At 41.9% G+C, this 19,656-nt stretch overlaps 1 protein-coding gene across 6 annotated transcripts in view; it reads right to left on the bottom strand.

The window, feature by feature from the left end:
- Nucleotides 1-19,656, bottom strand: part of LOC121539606 (SAM and SH3 domain-containing protein 1-like) — an 85,723-nt gene that overhangs the window by 6,851 nt on the left and 59,216 nt on the right. For 3 of the 6 annotated variants that reach the window (XM_045207575.1, XM_045207580.1, XM_045207578.1), the window contains 10 exons: nucleotides 10,986-11,120; nucleotides 10,659-10,709; nucleotides 10,206-10,261; nucleotides 5,555-5,595; nucleotides 5,120-5,209; nucleotides 4,099-4,211; nucleotides 3,736-3,837; nucleotides 1,771-1,903; nucleotides 982-1,260; nucleotides 410-600 (listed from right to left, as the gene is read on the bottom strand). In XM_045207575.1, coding sequence (XP_045063510.1) covers nucleotides 410-600; nucleotides 982-1,260; nucleotides 1,771-1,903; nucleotides 3,736-3,837; nucleotides 4,099-4,211; nucleotides 5,120-5,209; nucleotides 5,555-5,595; nucleotides 10,206-10,261; nucleotides 10,659-10,709; nucleotides 10,986-11,120 — 1,191 coding nt within the window. Of the gene's footprint in view, nucleotides 1-409; nucleotides 601-981; nucleotides 1,261-1,770; nucleotides 1,904-3,735; nucleotides 3,838-4,098; nucleotides 4,212-5,119; nucleotides 5,210-5,554; nucleotides 5,596-5,704; nucleotides 6,147-10,205; nucleotides 10,262-10,658; nucleotides 10,710-10,985; nucleotides 11,121-11,284; nucleotides 11,368-19,656 lie in introns of those variants that run through there. The other 3 variants (XM_045207577.1, XM_045207576.1, XM_045207579.1) reach the window with 3 other exon arrangements.

Raw genomic sequence — 19,656 nt, 5'->3', positions numbered from 1 at the left:
AAACAAAGGAATAAATCACCTTAAAAATATCACTTCCAAATGGAGATATTGACAGGTTCATTAATCAAGCACATAAGACAGTGTGGTTCATTGTGACAATAGCTTTGGACTGAGTGAACATCCAACCGGTCCTAGCATGGTCCCAGATCTGTTTGTGCTCATGCCAACTCAATGGCTGTCATTGTCAAGCCAAACATTACAATTCCATAAGGAGTTGGCAAGGGAGCAGAAACTGTCACCCAGGCTGAACTGTCCCTGACTAAAGATATAGAGAATACACAGTCCATTCACTAAGTCCCAAACAGCACCCTATTCCCTATATAGGTCACTACTTTTGACCAGAGCCATATGGGTAGTGCACTATATAGGGAATAGGTGGCCATTTGGGATGCAGCCAAACGTTACTCACCCCATGGTAGCTGAGTACTCTCCTGATCTCTCCATCCGTGACTGACCGGGGCATCCTGGGTCCATCCTCTCCACCACCGACCTCTATCTCTGACAGGGAGGAACCACTACCTCCGACTCCCACTGCCCTCACGTCCCCGCTGGGGCCTGTGTCCGGGTGTCTCCCTGGGCTACAGGCTGGGCTGGATCCTTCTACATCATCAGGTAAAAGGAGAGAACGTGCTCAACTCTTATCCTCTTGCTTAAACAAATGAAGGGTGCTTGGAACCAAAAATAGATCACATAAAAAAATCACTGGGATATAAGTAGCAATTGAAGCTTTGTTAAAATGTTGTCATAGCGGCAGGTAGCTTAGTGGTTAAGAGCGTTGTGCCAGTAACCGAAAGGTCGCTGGTTCTAATCCCCGAGCCGACTAGGTGAAAAATCTGTCGATGTGCCCTTGAGCAAGGCACTTAACCCTAATTGCTCATGTAAGTCGCTCTGGATAAGAGCGTCTGCTAAATGACTAAAATGTAAATGTAAATGTAATAGAAAGGGTAATTTTCCTGAAGAAAATTGTGTGACTTGCTTCACCTGTCTTACTGAAGGCTGTGAACAGTCGCTGGGTGGCGCTGGAGACTGTATCCAGGCTGTGGGTGTGTGTGTTGCTGCTGCAGGTGTCCAAGGAGGAGGAGGAGGGGGAGGTGGTCAGGCTGTCCGAGTCTCGAAGGTCATAAGTCAGCTGGTCGCGCAGGGCGGAGGCCAGGGAGTCAACGTTGTGGCACCCCCCAGACTGCTTCTTCTGAACCCCAGAGTACAGGGACAGAGAGGACATGGCATCACCCAGGACAGGCCCGACCATACTCAGAGACTCTGGGAGAGACAGGGGAGGTGACAGGAGTAAGGACATGTTTGTGGCAGTCAGGGAATGTCAAAACAACGTGATGTGCAATGGATGACAACAACTCAACTTGGATTAGTAGTAGTAGTCTTTTTTTAAACAAGCTCTAGATAACAACAACAAAATAGTTTGTTGGGTATAGACTACAGACTATTTAAAGGTTCACATCTGCACCCTAATGGGACTTATCCTAATCATATCTGGTGCACTATGGTCTTGCCCTAATCTTCACCCTACACTCGTTGAAAAAAAGGTGCTATCTAGAACCAAAAAGGGTTCTCCCCATAGGAGAACCCTTTGAAGAACCCCTCTTGGTTCCAGGTAGAACCCTTATAGTTCCAGGTAGAACCCTTTCCACATAGGGTACCTCATGGAACCCAAAAGGGTTCTCTCCTATGGGGACAGCCGCAGAACCCTTTTGGAACCCTTTATTCTAAGAGTGTTCGGGCTTGTCGTAAGACTCGTGCAGTGACCCGTCTCACCCTCAGACCCAGGCTTCTTGGACTCGTCAATCCTGATGAGCTTCTTGCGGACCCTGCGACTGGAGCTGACCAGCTTATGGAGCCGTCTGAACGTCCCGGACTCCTCCTGTTCACCATCCGACAGCTCACATGACTGAAGATGACAGACAAACCGGGTTAGAAGGCCAGTAGTGGGGAAGGAGATGAGACCCAGTTAAAAGTGGGTAAGGATGATAAAAAGAGTCCGTCAGTAGCTCTGAAGCTATTTGGAACCTATTTCAATGTTTATTTGACCTGTTTATAAGTAAAGTTTGTATTAGTACAATTCTCCACCCTTTCCGAGAAATGCAATTGGAACATAGCTCTATTATTGTTGAGGTAGAGACTGCATGCAGCATATGACCTCAATATAAATATTGAAGTATTAAACTGCAGTGTATACCTGCAGTCTATGTATAGGCACTGTGGTCAGCCTGTTTGACTCAGCGGTTTGTGCTAGAAAACGAAAGGTTTGCAAGCTGGAATTCCCCATCTACTTGAATGAATGTCAGAGGACTGAGCAGTTAGAAGTGTCAGACCAAAAAATACCATCTCATATTTAGGGCCTGGGACAGTGGTCAGAAAAAAAACGTCAGTTTATTCACAGCGGATCAATAGTTTATGCACACCACAGCTAGAAACTCAGAAGCTTTCCCACCTCTTTTTATATGCTTATGATGACATACTGTATGTGCTACAGCTAACCATAGAGTTAGTGAGAAATAAACCATATGTGAAAGCTACAGCTGTGGACCAGAGGAGAAAAAGAAACCATGGTTATCATTTCTTAAATATAGCCTAGCAGACATCTAACCACATGGGCTCATCTTTGTAGTCTCTTGTCGCAGATCATCTCATCTTGGTGAGATGTGAGCACTTAAAATGTCCACCAAATTCAGGGGCTTTTATACAGGCTACATCATAGTATGCATAGCATCTTGAACCATTAAATATCATGCCTATTCTGCCTGAGGTACAGCAATGTCTAGAGCAGGCTTCATCTTGGCAAAAAATAGATCATATTCAAAATGTTTGAGAAAGCAATCTATTATTTACAGCACTATAGTTGTAAATTGTTCTTGAGCAAGCTCAAAGAAAGACACAAAGAACAGTTGTTCAGTTCAAAGTATTTTCTAATATTTGGCAGATAAAGTTGAAGTTAGAAGCTGTGGCTACAACATGGAGCCAAGAACTAGCAGGAAAACAAGTGACGTCTCCAGGAAAATTTGCATCAATTTCAAATATCGATTCAAAGCTCAAAAGCGCAAACACTTTGGTTTTGATGGGGATACACTACAAACAGAGAATTAGGTTTTAAAAAAGTGACAGTGGGAGGATAGAGAAAACGCCAGTGTGGAGAGATGACAGAGCGAGAAACAGAGTGAGGCCATCCAGATGAATCTGAAATATTTGGGCTGGACCTGAGCCCCCTAATCACCCCAACCATGCAGAAAAGAGCTGCGGCCTGCATAACACAGCACAGTGCTGAATCCACCCACTCACAGCAGCACAATAGGGGTTAGCAGGCGCTTTGACTGGGATGAATAGAGGACTGCCTGGATGGCCTGCCTGTTGGGAGAGGGCCTGGAGTGGGCAGGTTACAGGGGCCCCCGGTTCATAGAGAGAGAGAGAGAGAGAGAGAGAGGGGGGAGAGAGTGATTAGAGAGAGGGGGGAGAGAGTGAGAGAGAGAGAGGGGGAGAGAGTGAGAGAGAGAGAGAGAGAGAGAGAGAGAGAAAGGGAGTTGGGGAGAAAGGGAGTTGGGGAGAGAGAGAGAGAGAGAGAGAGAGAGAGAGAGAGAGAGAGAGAGAGAGAGGGGGGGAGAGAGAGGGAGGGGCATAAACACCTCACTAGCCTTGTTAGATGGCAGAACGATGAACTCATACTGTATACACCAAACACATACAGAGTGACAACACTTATATCCATGAGTTATCAGCGACACTTACATTGCAGTTGGAGGACTCGTTCAGGGTTGGACTGGGAGCATCAGGCCATTCTGTAAGATCAGTGCTGCAGGTCTGTCTGCTCTGGGTCTCAAACTCTTTCAGCTGTGAGGAGGAGAGGGGAGAGAAGAGAGGAGGAGAAGTAGACTCGATAAGTATCCAATATGGCACTATTAGAACTAAAGAAGCACAATAAATATGATATCAAATCAGACTTGTATTCCCTCATTATAAATCCTACTGAGATGCTCAATATCCAGTAACTGCAGATGACTCCTACAGTACATCGTGAGAAAAGAGATCCAGTACAGTATCTGGAGGGAAATACATCATACAGTAGGAAGACAGGAAGTGACATCATCATACCCTTGCCAGGGCCTCCTCCACGCTGATCATCTTCTCCTTGACCATCATCATCAGCTGGATGCGCTCTTCATCACTCATAGTGATGTCACTGGCTACAAAGCCTATGTCCTCACCTGGTAAACAGAACACTGTGAATTTAAGAAACCCCTTTTTCAAATGTTAGGACAAACAAACTGTTTGTGTTTTTAACTAATAGTAACATCACCATGTGTAGATATTTGTAAATATGTACACTACCAGTCAAAAGTTTGGACACGCCTACTCATTCAAGGGGTTTTCTTTATTTTTACATTGTAGAATAATAGTGAAGACATCAAAACTATGAAATAACATATGGAATCATGTAGTAACCAAAAAAGTGTTAAACAAATCAAAATATATTTTACATTAGAGATTCTTCAACAAGCCACCCTTTGCTTTGATGACAGCTTTGCACACTCTTGGCATACTCTCAACCAGCTTATTATGCATCCCAAGTATTTCATATTTTTTTGTGGTCCACTTAAACGATTCCTGTAGATCGTGAGTTATTTATTTATTTTTCCTATTGCCATTGTTTTGTTTTTTTCCTACCTACATTTTATATCCTGAGATGTTTTAGTATTCTGAAAATATTTTTTACAAAGGGGTCATTGAGTTTTCAATATTGGTCAGGCATATCAGGAGATCATCTGCAAATAAGTTTAGTTTATATTCATGTTTACCAATACTGATATCTCAAGAGATTTCATCCTGCAAAAATGTCTAATAAATAAAGTACAGTTGGACAGATTTGATAGAAAGCCGCCGCCCCCAGCACATACCGTGTGGGATCGAATCCCAGTCCCAACTCTCTCCTATACACTATCCCCTCTACCAGTCTTTCCTTAATTTCAGTGCAGTCCCTTTCAATAAACACATGAAAAATACAAAATGCGATCCAAAAAAACAGATGCGGTGAAAATGGGACACAGCTCCCTGACTTGTGTGATCAGAAATATGTTGGGTAAAGTGGGAGGATATATCCAAAACAAAAACATACCTTTTGTGGTCTGCCGGACGACACCTTTCTGCGACTTCCTGAAATTCTGCCAGAAAGACTTGTTTTTCTGTCTCTTTCCATCCCAATTTCCTAAACAAGGAGATACAGTAAGGTTTAATAAACAAACAGATGAAATCCACACTGCCCCATACAATGGCTACCCCTAGCAAACTTTCAAAATATGTAGATGTTTTTTAAGTTACGCATATGTAGTTATTCCCAAAATGTAACACACATTAAATTGTGTCTCAATTGTGATAAAAGCAAAACTGTCCAAGTTCAATCTTCAAATTAAGTACTATTGTAGTAAATTTGTAGTCAGTCACAATAACAGTTGTGTTTGTAGTTACACACAATTTAAATGTCAAGTAATTACATGATATGGGACCAAGACCCATCAAACTACAGAACTGATGAGAACTAAATAAAACTTACCCACTGATCCATCCTCAGAACTTGATTTATGCACGGACAACCTAAAAATAAACCAAGATTGAATCAAAAACAAGACAGATGGCACAAACAAAAAAACACAATCCAAGAAACAGAAGATGCAGAGTCCGGTCACAGACATCATCATCTCACCTGTTTTCCAATGCAATTTTCTTCATTGTACTGCTTGTATCCTACTGTACCATCTTCGACAAAACACCCCTTTATCCACTGAGTTCTCTGTCCCTGTTCAAGAATTATAGACGCGTGCACTGTCCCTAACAAATATGCACTACCGTATCCCTCACAAACGTGCACTGTCCCTCGCGCCACTGGACCCGGCCAGTACAGTGCAGTGTTAGTGGAGGCCGTTCCCAGTAGTCAGTCCAGATGGGAAAACATCACGCTGTCAGTCTGCTGGACAGAGGTCAGATCACTGTGGCTATCTCAACAACAATAGAGGCTTTTCACACCCTGACTGCCTGAGTTTTACTGACTGCACTCACTTCAACACTACAGCTCTTCACGTGTCCTCAGCATTCCCCTCTCGCTCTCTCTTATATATTTTTCTTTCTCTCTCTCTATCGCTGTTCTGTCTCCCTCTCCAACTCTCTCACACTTGCGCTCTTTGTCTATCTGTCTGTCTCCTCACTCTCTCTCGCACCCTCTCTCTCTCCCAATCGCTCTCTCCTCTGACATCAGCTGATAGTTGTTGCTGATGCTAGCGACTATTATTCCCCCACCAACACAGTTCTACAGGTGGCCACAAGAGGGCTCCTTGCCTAAAGTCACAGCAAGCCCAGTACTGTACAACCTTTCCCTCAGCAAGATTAGTAGAAATCAAGGCTCTTGTGTTCATGTAGTTTATGTGGGGAACCAACTCTCAGAGGTCGTTACTCCAAACCAGCATACTGTATAAAGTCATGTTACTTTGAGGTGATTTGGCCTTACATTTTAGAGCATGCTAACAGGAGTTACTACTTCTCTCATTGTATTGCACTGGACAATGCTAAAGCTAAGGTGTAACTAGCCAAGTAACAAACTTCAATCTGGTGTCGCCGACACCCCACTGACTCAGTGTATAGTACTATATTATTACTCATGACCCAGATTCCTCCTTTCCTCCCTTATTTCTCTCACTAATTCTCCTGCGTTCACAATATGACCATCCATCCTTCCAAACACACAATAGGGGGAAGGAGAGGAAGTTTCCTGTTGGTATACTAGCACTTCATAAAGGTGGCTGGAGGTCATCAGGACAGGAAGTATGAAACACATTTCCTCACGCTGACTAGGTTTGCATCCCAAATGACACCCTATTGACCAGAGAGAGCCCTATGGCCCTTGGTCAAAAGAAGTGCACTAAATAGGGAATAGGGTGCCATTTGAGACTCACCCTATGGGGATAATGTATGAAAGGGAATGACTGTCCTACTGACTGTTCTGTCCTATGAGGGTCATTCTACAGAAGTGGTGGAAATTGGGGGCTGAATTGTTTAAAAAAATGTGTATCCTATTTATTACAACATATAGTATATGTCAGATAGACATATCTACTACTCACAAACTTTGTTTGTATTGCATATTTGAAATCCTGTCCTGAATTGGGGCAGCAGGTAGCTTAGTGGGTAAGAGCGTTGTGCCAGTAACCGAAAGGTCGCTGGTTCTAATCCCCGAGCCGACTAGGTGAAAAATCTGTCGATGTGCCCTTAAGCAAGGCACTTAACCCTAATTGCTCCTGTAAGTCGCTCTGGATAAGAGCGTCTGCTAAATGACTAAAATGTAAATGTAAATGAATTCCTTATCACCCCACTAAATTTGTCACTACCGAAACATAGTGAAAAAGCTGCAATAAAGGGAGAGCCATGCACAGTAGTGATCATTTTGATTAACATTCTATTACAGATTAATTTTAGAAATGTTATTTGCCTACAGCATTTACCAAATAGTGAAAATTACTTTTAAACTGATTTTCAAAACCTTAAAATGTAATTTAGAGAAAAAGTCTCTATTTTTCTCTGTAAAATGTTCAATGTTGATTTTATGAATCTAAAACATATTGATTGAATTACTGAATTGCATCTAATTATGTTAGATTTTTTCATGGGTCACCTTTCCCATCTTTATTGTGGCAAAATAACAGGCGTTTCGGTGGTGACATTGTTTCGGTTGTGACCTGGCTTATACATTCTGAACTTAATTGCTTACTTAATTGATACCATATCGAATGGGGCACATGTGATTCACATAATTATCACAATCAATCAAATACGTGTCTTTCTGCCTTTTCACTCCAGCCCTCTTGCTCAGATAAATATTTTACTAATTTGACTTACTTTCCTGCTTCCTTTCTTTATCTTTCAGATATTCTTGATATTGCACAGGGTCCGTTTTTATACTCTCTGTCCTCTCTGACTGTCTGCTGTACATTTCGGCATGTTGGCACCTTATGGATGTCCCTGTCCTTCAATAACTCTAAAAATAATCAAAAATATAAATAATTATCTATGTGTTTAAATGTAGATGATCATTTCAGATGTGAAGAAACAAATGTAAAGAAATACACTGGACTAACAAGAGTCAGTCATAAGCTAGGTTTCCATCCAATTGGCGACAGATTTTAAAGCAAATATTCTAAAATCTGCATAAAAACAATATGCGCATTTTTCCACCATAGCTGTGTTTCCATCAAATTGACTTGTTGAGGATAAAAGGATGTGTGTGATGACATAATGCACATAAAAACACCTTTTGCGGTTAAATCCCCATGTACCGAATATTAAAAACAAGCAACTTCCTTCAAACTGCATGCAGAGACATCAAAAATGGTATCCACGAGTAAATTGTCATCTGACTCGGGGGAAGTAGATTGAACTTTTATTTATTAGGATCCCCATTAGTGATAGCTAGTCTTACTGGGGTCCGACATATAACGAAAAATACATTACAGACAAAATACTTTTCGATTTGCATACATTTGAAAAACATTAACATGTAGTGTGTGTGAGCATCTATCAGTTAGACATACATGTCAGTACATACACACAACAAGTAGGTCACATGGGGGAGAGGCGTGGTGCCGTGAGGTGTTGCTTTATTTGTTTTTTGAAACCAGGTTTGCTGTTCACTTGCGCTATATAAGATGTAAGGGAGTTCCATGCACTCATGGCTCTGTATAATACTGTACGTTTCCTTGAATTTGTTCTGGACCTGGGGACTGTGAAAAGACCCCTGGTGGCATGTGTGGTGGGGTAAGTGTGTGTGTCAGTGCTGTGTGTAAGTTGACTATGCAAACTATTTGGAATTTCCAACACAATGTTTCTTAAATAAAAGGGCTTCATTGCCAAAATCCTGAAGCATCCATTTAATGAATCCCCATAGTGAGCATATGCCTGGCTAGCTATAATTTGTATCAGATGTACATCCCAGAAAACATATATCTTAGTCCCAAAACCGTACTTTACATATTTCTTGAAATATTAGATATTCGGTGGTGACACTTCTTAAAAATACATTAAGATTTGCTCACTCATTTTCTCCAAAATGTTTGCAGATATACTACTCACCATGTGGCCATGCTGTAAAGGGGTGCAATCCCATCACCTGGTGATATTTGTATGGGTGTGGCTTAAGTCACATTGATTCTACAGTCTTAATGTGTGTGTTTCGGTAGTGATGTCAAAAGGTGGGCCAGCATTTTTTTTTTTTTTTTTTACACATGATAAAAAATATACAAAACTACTTAATAGATCAGTATCTTTCAATGTAATAATATAACATCAAAAAGAAAGGAGGACCAAGGCACTCTTCATATAATTCATTAAAATGCCTTTATTAGTATGGCATGTTCAATAGAAATAAGTTTTTTTTTTTTTTATCCGATGCGTTTCGGCTGCATGGCCTTCGTCAGGGAGTCTCTGACGAAGGACATGCAGCCGAAACGCGTCGGATTAAAAAAATAAAACGTATTTCTATTGAACATGCCATACTAATAAAGGCATTTTAATGAATTATATGAAGAGTGCCTTGGTCCTCCTTTCTTTTTGATGACCAATTCACCCCTTTGACCAAAGAGCACCTTCTGTCTACCAACATTTACTATTGTGTACCTTAGTAGCGCTTCCCTTCCTCCTCTTTCTACTAGTAATAATATAACAATTCAAGATGTTCTTTTGAAATAAGATCTAAAATCATGATTTGTTTTATTTTCAAACACGATGTTTAGGAATCAGGGTGTGGGACAGCCACCTCAATAGAAATAGGTGTATAAACGAGGACTTTGTACTATATTCATTTAACATTATGTTTGTTATTGCCTTGGAATGAATTAGAACATATCATGATGGAAGTTTGGAGACTTAACAATTTTAGTTTCTTTGGGGTGGGACAGCAATTTACATCACTTCTGTAGAGTCGCCCAAATACCTCCCAGGAGTTCAACAATTTATAGAAAGACATAACTAATTTTACTAGGACATGAAGACAATGCATGAGAGTGCTATGACTGTCCTACTTCACTGATCGACAACACCAATTTAACTACATACAGCATAAGGACATCACAATAATACCCACAATACACTCCACACAAAGGGGAGACAATACCATGGTTGACTATAGAATAGTAACAGCTTCAGTATCTCTATGGTCTTACCTTCGCTCTGTCTCAGGAGTGGACATAGCGCTACTGCTACTCAGCCCAAGCGATTCCTGTAGAGAACAGAATACTGCAGTCAGACAGACATGCAGGCAGGCAATGGAAACTGACAAACTAAGAGGAACCACAATCTAGCACACTGGCAGGCAGATTGGTTTGGAACTCTTAATGTGTATGTCATTGGTCTCGGTTGCATAAAAAAAATAAAAAAAAGTTATTTCCAGACACATTATAACAGTATATATTACAAATAACAAGGCCAGAGTTTCCATTAGACAGTGAAATGTGAATTTGTGATCAAGGAAAACCAAGATGTTATAATGCTACAGGGCTGTGATCTGGTTCATAGCAGCTCTGTGATGTCTGCGGGATTAGGGCTTAGGAAATCCCTCCTCCCAGAGGGTTAACATACAATAGGGTCAAAAACAAGAGAGAGAATAGGAGACTCACCTGGATCTGTGAGCGAAGTTGCAGTGATGTGGGCACTTTGTCAACCTTTTCCTGAAACACACAGAGGCAAATTAAAGGAGTGACAACATCTGATTTAATCAGCAATTCAAAACATAAATATCTTGATAAATTAAAAGGCCAAAATTGTAACATTTGTCACCCTAAACTCTCACACATTAGAGGATTTAAATGTAAACCACATTTCCAAAGGCTTCCTCCACATCATTTTAATTAGAATGAAGTCTGTGCAAAGAGGGTATCCACAGATGGAAAAAAACATTTTATGCAAATTCTTTATCACACTGAACATATAATATATGTTCGTACCATCTCTGGTTCTGCATCTTGTACAACTTTGCGTTTGCAGATCTCCTCCATTCTGTCTTGGACTTCAGTGAGAGAAGTGCTGTAATACTCTGAGTACTCCTGAGCCAAGTCCTCAAAGGTTCCCAACGAGCCATCCTAAAACAGAGAAGACATAATCCGTAAGAACAGAGATGAAGACCTCCCTCACCACATAGTAAGGATCTACATGTTACGGAGAGTCAGCACAAGCCATCACATTACATTAGACCCACATCCAGTGCATACAGTACAACAGAAAAACAGAAGACAAGTCAACAGACCATTGTTTTACAACATCAACATCAGAAGCCTTAGGAATGTGCAGTGGTAGAGAACCAGCGGAGTGCGTTTGTGACCAGCGGCCAGACCGAATGTGTGTGTGTGTGTGTGTGTCTGAGCTACTGTCCTTGCCTCTCCCCTGTAGCCCATGACCCCTACACACTTCCAGACCTCCTCAGCTGTGACCCCAGAGGCATAGCGAGGGGGGAGAAGCATCGTGTGACGCAGCTACAGTTCTCTTTGACCTCACCACAGTCAACAGGATCAACTTGAGTCGCTGTAGTACATAGACACAGCTCAGTGTACCATAAATAACCAGGAACAGTAGAGGTGCCTTTTCCTCGACAGAAACCCAGGACCTCCAGACCTACACATGACTCCGCAGAGACTTCCTACTATTGTGTTCCTTAGTGCCCTTTGTTGTATTGGCTGAAGAAAAAGAAGATCGGAAACATTTCAGGACTTTTGCACACTCATCTCCTGCAAATGTCTTCAAAGTATTGCTGATGATTTTAATCTCCCAAAAGGGATTTATAAAATGTATAATATAGTGATATTGGTTCCCTGTCCTACAGAGCCAGGCTGAAACCATTTAAGGTCAGGCACCACAGGCTGAAATTACATTTTTGCACCTACCTATCCATTTTGAGATTTGTTGGTATTTTGGTCCATTAATATGAGTATTTTCAAAAAGTAAACCTAATAATGTAAAAAGATCATAAAAGGTATCTTTTCTTTAGTTAATCATACTACCGTCATCACCATTTTAATGAATTTTAACCACCTTAAAATGGACACGCATCAATCATTTCAAAGCTCACTACATTGAATTACACATAATTTCAAAGCCCATTTCATAGAGAATGTTAAAAAGTGGACTACATTTAGTAACCTACTTGAAGACATGGTGATTGGGTCTAAATAGGCTTTTGGTCAGACTCTTCCCAAACACCAACTCATTTTTCTCAGCTTCAGAAGCATCTGCATTCACCAAATGGTGTGTGGTTCTCCTTAGATATATTATCCAGACTTTCCCAGAGGGAATTGTTGATATGTTGTACATTTTGCATTCTACATAACATTTGATTTGGAAAAATGCACCAAAGTTTTTAGTATTTTACAGATACAAAAATGTATTTATCCACAATCTGCTCTGGACAAGTCCAGTCCTGGAGTGTTTTAACAAAATTTGGCTCATCGCCAAGTAAGCCGTTTTAGAGAATTTGGCAGTACGTCCAACCGGCCTCACAATCGCAGACCACGTGTAACCACGCCAGCCCAGGACCTCCACAACCAGCTTCTTCACCTGTGAGATCGTCTGAGACCAGAACCCCGGACAGCTGATGAAACTGTGGGTTTGCACAACCGAATAATTTCTGCACAAACTGTCAGAAACCGTCTCAGGGAAGCTCGTCTTGCGTGCTCATCATCCTCACCAGGGTCGTGACCTGACTGCAGTTTGGCGTCGTAATCGACTTCAGTGGGCAAATGCTCACCTTTGATGGCCAATGGCACGCTACAGAAGTGTGCTCTTCACGGATTAATCCTGGTTTCAACTGTACCGGGCAGATGGCAGACAACGTGTATGGCATTGTGTGGGCGAGGCATAAGCTAAGGACAACGAACACAATTGCATTTCATCTATGGCAATTTGAATGCACAGAGTGACCATGAGGAGATCCTGAGGCCCATTGTCGTGCCATTCATCTGCCACCATCGCCTCATGTTTCAGCATGATAATGCACGGCCCCATGTCGATCTGTACACAATTCCCGGAAGCCGAAAATGTCCCAGTTCTTCCATGGCCTGATACTCACCAGTCATGTCAACCATTGAGCATGTTTGGGATGCTCTGGATCGATGTGTACGCAGTGTGTTCCAGTTCCCACCAATATCCAGCAACTTCGCACAGCCATTGAAGAGGAGTGGGACAACATTACACAGGCTACAATCAACAACCTAATCAACTCTATGCGAAGGAGATTTGCCTCATGCAGCACGACACATGGTGGTCACACCATGACTGACTGATTTCCATATGAACTGTAACTCGTTACGTTTACACTGCATAACAGGGACTAGGAGATGGCATCATGGATAGAGATGAGGCTGCTGAATCACATTTTGATATCCCAATATCAGTACTGCCCTTCCTTCCAAATGGCACCCTATTCCCTTAATATATGCACTACTTTTAACCTGGGCCCACAGGGTGCTGGTCAGAAGTAGTGCACTATATAGGGAATAGAGTGCCATTTGGTACATCCCTGGTGTTTAATTGAACTGATTTAGACATTCTTCTTCACCACAAACTGCTTATCAGTGAGAAAAACACTCAAGGTTACAACTTGTTTATCTGGCCAATGTTTGATATCATACTTCTCTTCGAGGAAAACACGTGACTAAACATGGTTTCCAGCTTGCTCTGCAAAAATCATAAGAATGCACAGCTGACAAGCTGCTGTTACAGACCTGTGCATGTGTGTCTCTGTGTGTGTGTGAATGCTGCTGTACGAAACACTAAAAACTCGTATTACTAGTTTAAGAAGGGCACATCAGCCAATTGAGACAAAAGAGTTTAAACTTTACATGCACTGTCAACTGTGGGACCTTATATAGACCGGTGTGCTTCTTTCTAAATCATGTCCAAACAATTGAATTGGCCACAGGTGGACTCTAATAAAGTGTAGTGATATCTCAAGGATGGGCAACGGAAATTGGATGCACCTGAGCAAAGGGGTGTGAATACTTATATAAATTAGATATTTCAAACATTTCTAAAAACATGCTTTGACATTGTCTTTATAAGGTATTGTGTGTAGATGGGTGAGAAAAAAACATATTTTGAATTCAACCTATAACACAACAAAATGTGGAATAAGTCAAGGGGTATGAATACTTTCTGAAGGCACTGTATTGCGATTCGATAACGCGATTTGATGTTCCAAACATAATGCTCACCATATGCCTGATGCAGAGGGACAAGAGAGCCATGAGAAAATTTGTTTTGATCAGTCATGGAAATAAAAGTGCTGAAAACAAATTGGCTCCCTATTTAAAAAGATGAGAACAAGCTAGGAAGGAAAAATACTGGAGTTTTGGTGCAGGTAAAGCCATCTAGCATGGAAATTATATTGCGTTAGTCAAAACGATACGATATATCGTCAAATTATATCCCGATATGTAACTATCTACGTGAGAATGCTATTCATTTACTACAGCTCAGCGTTCAACACCATAGTGCCCTCAAAGCTCATCACTAAGCTAAGGACCCTGGGACTAAACACCTCCCTCTGCAACTGGAACCTGGACTTCCTGATGGGACACCCCCAGGTGGTAAGGGTAGGTAACAACACATCTGCCACGCTTATCCAACAGTGGGCCCCTCAGGGGTGCGTGCTCAGTCCCCTCCTGTACTCCCTGTTCACCCCATGACTACATGGCCAAGCACGACTCCAACACCATCATTAAGTTTGCCAACGACACAACAGTGGTAGGCCTGATCACCGATAACGATGAGGCAGCCTATAGAGAGGTGGTCAGAGACCTGGCAGTGTGGTGCCAGGATAACAACCTCTCCCTCAACGTGATCAAGACAAAGGAAATTATCGTGGACTACAGGAAAAGGAGGGCCAAGCACGCCCCCATTCTCATCAACGAGGTTGTAGTGGAGCAGGTACAGACTTTCAAGTTCCTTGGTGTCCACATCACCAACGCCTAGTCCCCCTCAGGAGACTGAAAAGATTTGGCATGGGTCCTCAGATCCTCAAAAGGTTATACAGCTGCACCATCGAGAGCATCCTGACTGGTTGCATCACCGCCTGGTATGGCAACTGCTCGGCCTCCGACCGCAAGGCACTACAGAGGGTAGAGCGTACGGCCCAGTAAATCACTGGGCCCAAGCTTCCTGCCATCCAGGATCTCTATACCAGGCGGTGTCAGAGAAAGGCCCTGAAAATTGCCAAAGACTCCAGCCACCCTAGTCATAGACTGTTCTCTCTGCTACCGCAAGGCAAGCGGTATCGGAGCGCCAAGTCTAGGTCCAAAAAGGCTTCTTAACAGCTTCTACCCCCAAGCCATAAGACTCCTGAACAGCTAATCAAATGTCTACCTGGACTATTTGCATTGACCCCCCCCCCCCTACCTACATGTACCTAATACCTCAATTACCTCGACTAACCTGTGCCCCCGCACATTGACTCTGTACCGGTACCGCCTGTATTTAGCCTCATTACTGTTATTTTATTGTTGCTCTTTAATTATTAGTTATTTTTCAATTTATTTTTTACTTCAGTTTATTTTAGTAAATACTTTATTAAAACGTATTTTTCTTAAAACTGCATTATTGGTTAAGGGCTTGTAAGTAAGCATTTCACTGTCAGGTCTACACCTGTTGTATTCGGCACGTGACACATAACATTTGATTTAATTTGATTTACATGTAGGCCTACATTGAACACCACACCTGTAGGCTGAATGATAGAACAGCTATTTCATGTTAAAATGTTAAGGGATGCATTTTCTCCATTGTTTTTGATGGTAGGCCACTCTGGTAGGCATACATTATGATCAAATAGCCACACTAGCCTACTTGGTCACTGTTAAAACTAACCTAAAGCAGGTCCAGCCTCAGTGTTCACTGTAAATGCGCGCTGGAAGTTGCACAGAATTTTCACAACGTTCAAGTTTGCGCTCAGCAGACCTGCTCAGTGCCTAATTGTTTTTGAGGGAACATTGCTCCACACCCACCTTGACAAAGGGAATACCTATGAGTCGTTACATGTCATTTCAGCAAGCCATGTCACCCACCATCTCAAATTGTTCTGAAATGGTTTCAGTAGTTAGAAACGGGTAAGATTGCTAATTGATTGCACCTAAATTGGGGCCATTTTAATTTATAGGATTCAGATAATATTCAATAAATATAGTACCCAACATCCGATTTGGACAAAACCTTTTCCTACCAATGAGTAAGACATGAGGAATCACAAACCTCATGCCAATCCCACCCCAACAACCAGTATACAATATAAATTATCTATGTTTGACAAATAGTTTGAAGCTGTTATACAGCTTGACCATTGAGAGCATCTTGACTGTAAGGCAACTGCAAAGCACCCAACCGCAAGGCGCTACAGAGAGTGATGAGTACGGCCCAGTACATCACTGGGGCCGAGCTCCCTGCCATCCAGGACATCTATACCAGGCGGTGTCAGAAGAAGACCCCAATAAATGGTCAAAGACTCAAACCACCCAAACCATAGCCTGTTCTCTCTGCTACCGCACGGCAAGCAGTACCAGTGCACCCAAGTCTGAAACCAACAGGACCCTGAACAGCTTCTACCCCCAAGCTATAAGACTACTAAACAAGACTGCTAAATAACTAATCAAATGGCTACCCGGACTACCTGCATCAACCCTTTTTTTAACTAACTCTCCTGCACTGACTATGCACACACAAAAGGACTCTACCCACACATACTTACACCCCAACACACACACTACATACTGTATGCCCACACGCACATAACGTGCACGCACATGCATACTGACACCACACACACACACAATTTCACACTCTCCACATACGCTGCTGCTACTGCTACTGTCTATTATCTATCCTGTTGCCTAGTCACTTTAACCCTAGCTATATGTACATAGCTACCTCAATTACCTCGTACCCCTGCACATCGACTAGGTACTGGTACTCTCTGTATATAGCCATGTTATTTTTATTAGTTGTTATTCACTGTGTATTTATTCCTCGTATCACTATTTAACTTTTTTAAATCTTTAACTCTGCATTGTTGGAAAAGGACACAAGTAAGCATTTCACCGTTGGTCTACGACGGTTGTTTCTGAAGCATGTGACAAATACAATTTTATTTGATATCTCTGAAAAATTGTGAGTAGCAGCGCATTTATGAGCGCATTCAATGCAGATTAGGGGACGGATATAGGCTACTGAATATAGCCTATTCACGTCGCAGTTAGAGCGGTTATTGTTTCCTCTCGCATGTTAGAAGACCAAAGTGAAAGTAATATGAAGATTGGGACACACAAGTGATGCTTCATGATAATCGAACTCCGATTCGAACTATAGCTCAAAACGCTGTTAGATTTAGACAAATACATTTCAAAATATTACAATGTTTATGAAATCTTATGAATTCATTTAAAAAGGGTATGCATCCCTCACCACTACTCCCTTGTGTGTATGTAAATGTGTCTACACTCTGCCCCAACCTTAGATCTCTAAACGGGCCTCCCGAGTGGCGCAGTGGTCTAAGGCACTGCATCGCAGTGCTAACTGTGCCACTAGAGATCCTTATTTCTTATTTGTTTGCATGTTTGTCACACTTAAATGTTTCAGATCAAACAAATTTACATATTAGTCAAAGATAACACAAGTAAACACAAAAATGCAGTTTTGAAATGAAGGTTGTTATTATTAAGGGAAAACAAAATCCAAACTCACATGGCCCTGTGTGAAAAAGTGATTGCCCCCTACAACCTAATAACTGGTTGGGCCACCCTTAGCAGCAACAACTGCAATCAAGTGTTTGCGATAACTTGCAATGAGTCTTTTACAGTGCTGTGGAGGAATTTTGGCCCACTCATCTTTGTAGAATTGTTGTAATTCAGCCACATTGGAGGGTTTTCGAGCATGAACTGCCTTTTTAAGGTCATGCCACAGCATCTCAATAGGATTCAGGTCAGGACTTTGACTAGGCCTTCATTTTGTTTTTCTTCAGCCATTCAGAGGTGGACTTGCTGGTGTGTTTTGGATCATTGTCCTGCTGCAGAACCCAAGTTCGCTTCAGCTTGAGGTCACGAACTGATGGCCGGACATTCTCCTTCAGGATTCTTTGGTAGTCCACATAGTATTTTCCCAAAGGTCTTGGGGATCATCAAGATGTTTTCTGGCAAAAATGAGACAAGCCTTAATGTTCTTTTTGCTCAGCAGTGGTTTTCGTCTTGGAACTCTGCCATGCAGGCCATTTTTGCTCAGGCTCTTTCTTATGGTGGAGTCTTGAACACTGATCTTAACTGAGGCAAGTGAGGCCTGCAGCTCTTTGGATGTTGTTGTGGGGTCTTTTGTGACCTCTTGGATGAGTCGTCGCTGCACTCTTGGGGTAATTTTGGTCGGTCGGCCACACCTGGGAAGGTTAATCACTGTTCCATGTTTTCGCCATTTGTGGATAATGGCTCTCACTGTGGTTCGCTGGAGTCCCAAAGCTTTAGAAATGGCTTTATGACCTTTTCCAGACTGATGGATCTCAATTACTTTCTTTCTCATTTGTTCCTGAATTTCTTTGGATCTCAGTATGATGTCTAGCTTTTGAGGAACTTTTGGTCTACTTCACTTTGTCAGGCAGGTCCTATTTAATTGATTCCTTGATTAAGAACAGGTGTGGCAGTAATCAGGCCTGGGTGTGGCTAGAGGAATTGAACTCAGGTGTGATAAACAACAGTTGAGTTGTGTTATAACAGGGGGGGGCAAACACTTTTTCACACAGGGCCATGTAGGTTTGGATTTTGTTTTCCCTTAATAATAACAACCTTCATTTCAAAACTGCATTTTGTGTTTACTTGTGTTATCTTTGACTAATATTTAAATGTGTTTGATGATCTGAAACATTTAAGTGTGACAAACATGCAAACAAATAACAAATCAGGAAGGGGGCAAACACTTTTTCACACCACTATCTTATTGACAAACCTCAAGTATTTTTCCTTCATAGCTTGTTCGCCATCTTTCTAAATAGGGAGCTCATTTGTTTTCAACACTTTTATTTCCATGACTGATAAAAATGTGTTCTCATGGCTCTCTCTTGTACAGTGCCTTGCAAAAGTATTCACCCCCCTTGGCGCGTTTCCTATTTTGTTGCCTTACAACCTGGAATTAAAATGGATTTTTGGGGGGTTTGTATCATTTACACAAACATGCCTACCACTTTGAAGATGCAAAATATTTTTTGGGGTGAAACAAACAAGAAATAAGACAAAAAGAAACAGAAAACTTGAGCATGCATAACTCTTCACCCCCCCAAAGTCAATACTTTGTAGAGCCACCTTTAGCAGCAATTACAGCTGCAAGTCTCTTGGGGTATGTCTCTATAAGCTTGGCACATCTAGCCACTGGGATTTTTGCCCATTCTTCAAGGCAAAACTGCTCCAGCTCCTTCAAGTTGGATGGGTTCCGCTGGTGTACAGCAATCTTTAAGTCATACCACAGATTCTCAATTGGATTGAGGTCTGGACTTTGACTAGGCCATTCCAAGACCATTTAAATGTTTCCCCTTAAACCACTCAAGTGTTGCTTTAGTATCAAATCTCTGGAAAACTGAAACAGGTTTCCCTCAAGAATTTC

Source organism: Coregonus clupeaformis, chromosome 25 (assembly GCF_020615455.1).
Source record: "Coregonus clupeaformis isolate EN_2021a chromosome 25, ASM2061545v1, whole genome shotgun sequence".
In the NCBI taxonomy this organism is placed as follows: domain Eukaryota; kingdom Metazoa; phylum Chordata; class Actinopteri; order Salmoniformes; family Salmonidae; genus Coregonus; species Coregonus clupeaformis.
Note: the sequence above shows the minus strand (reverse complement) of the source record. Positions and strands in the feature narration are given on the sequence as shown.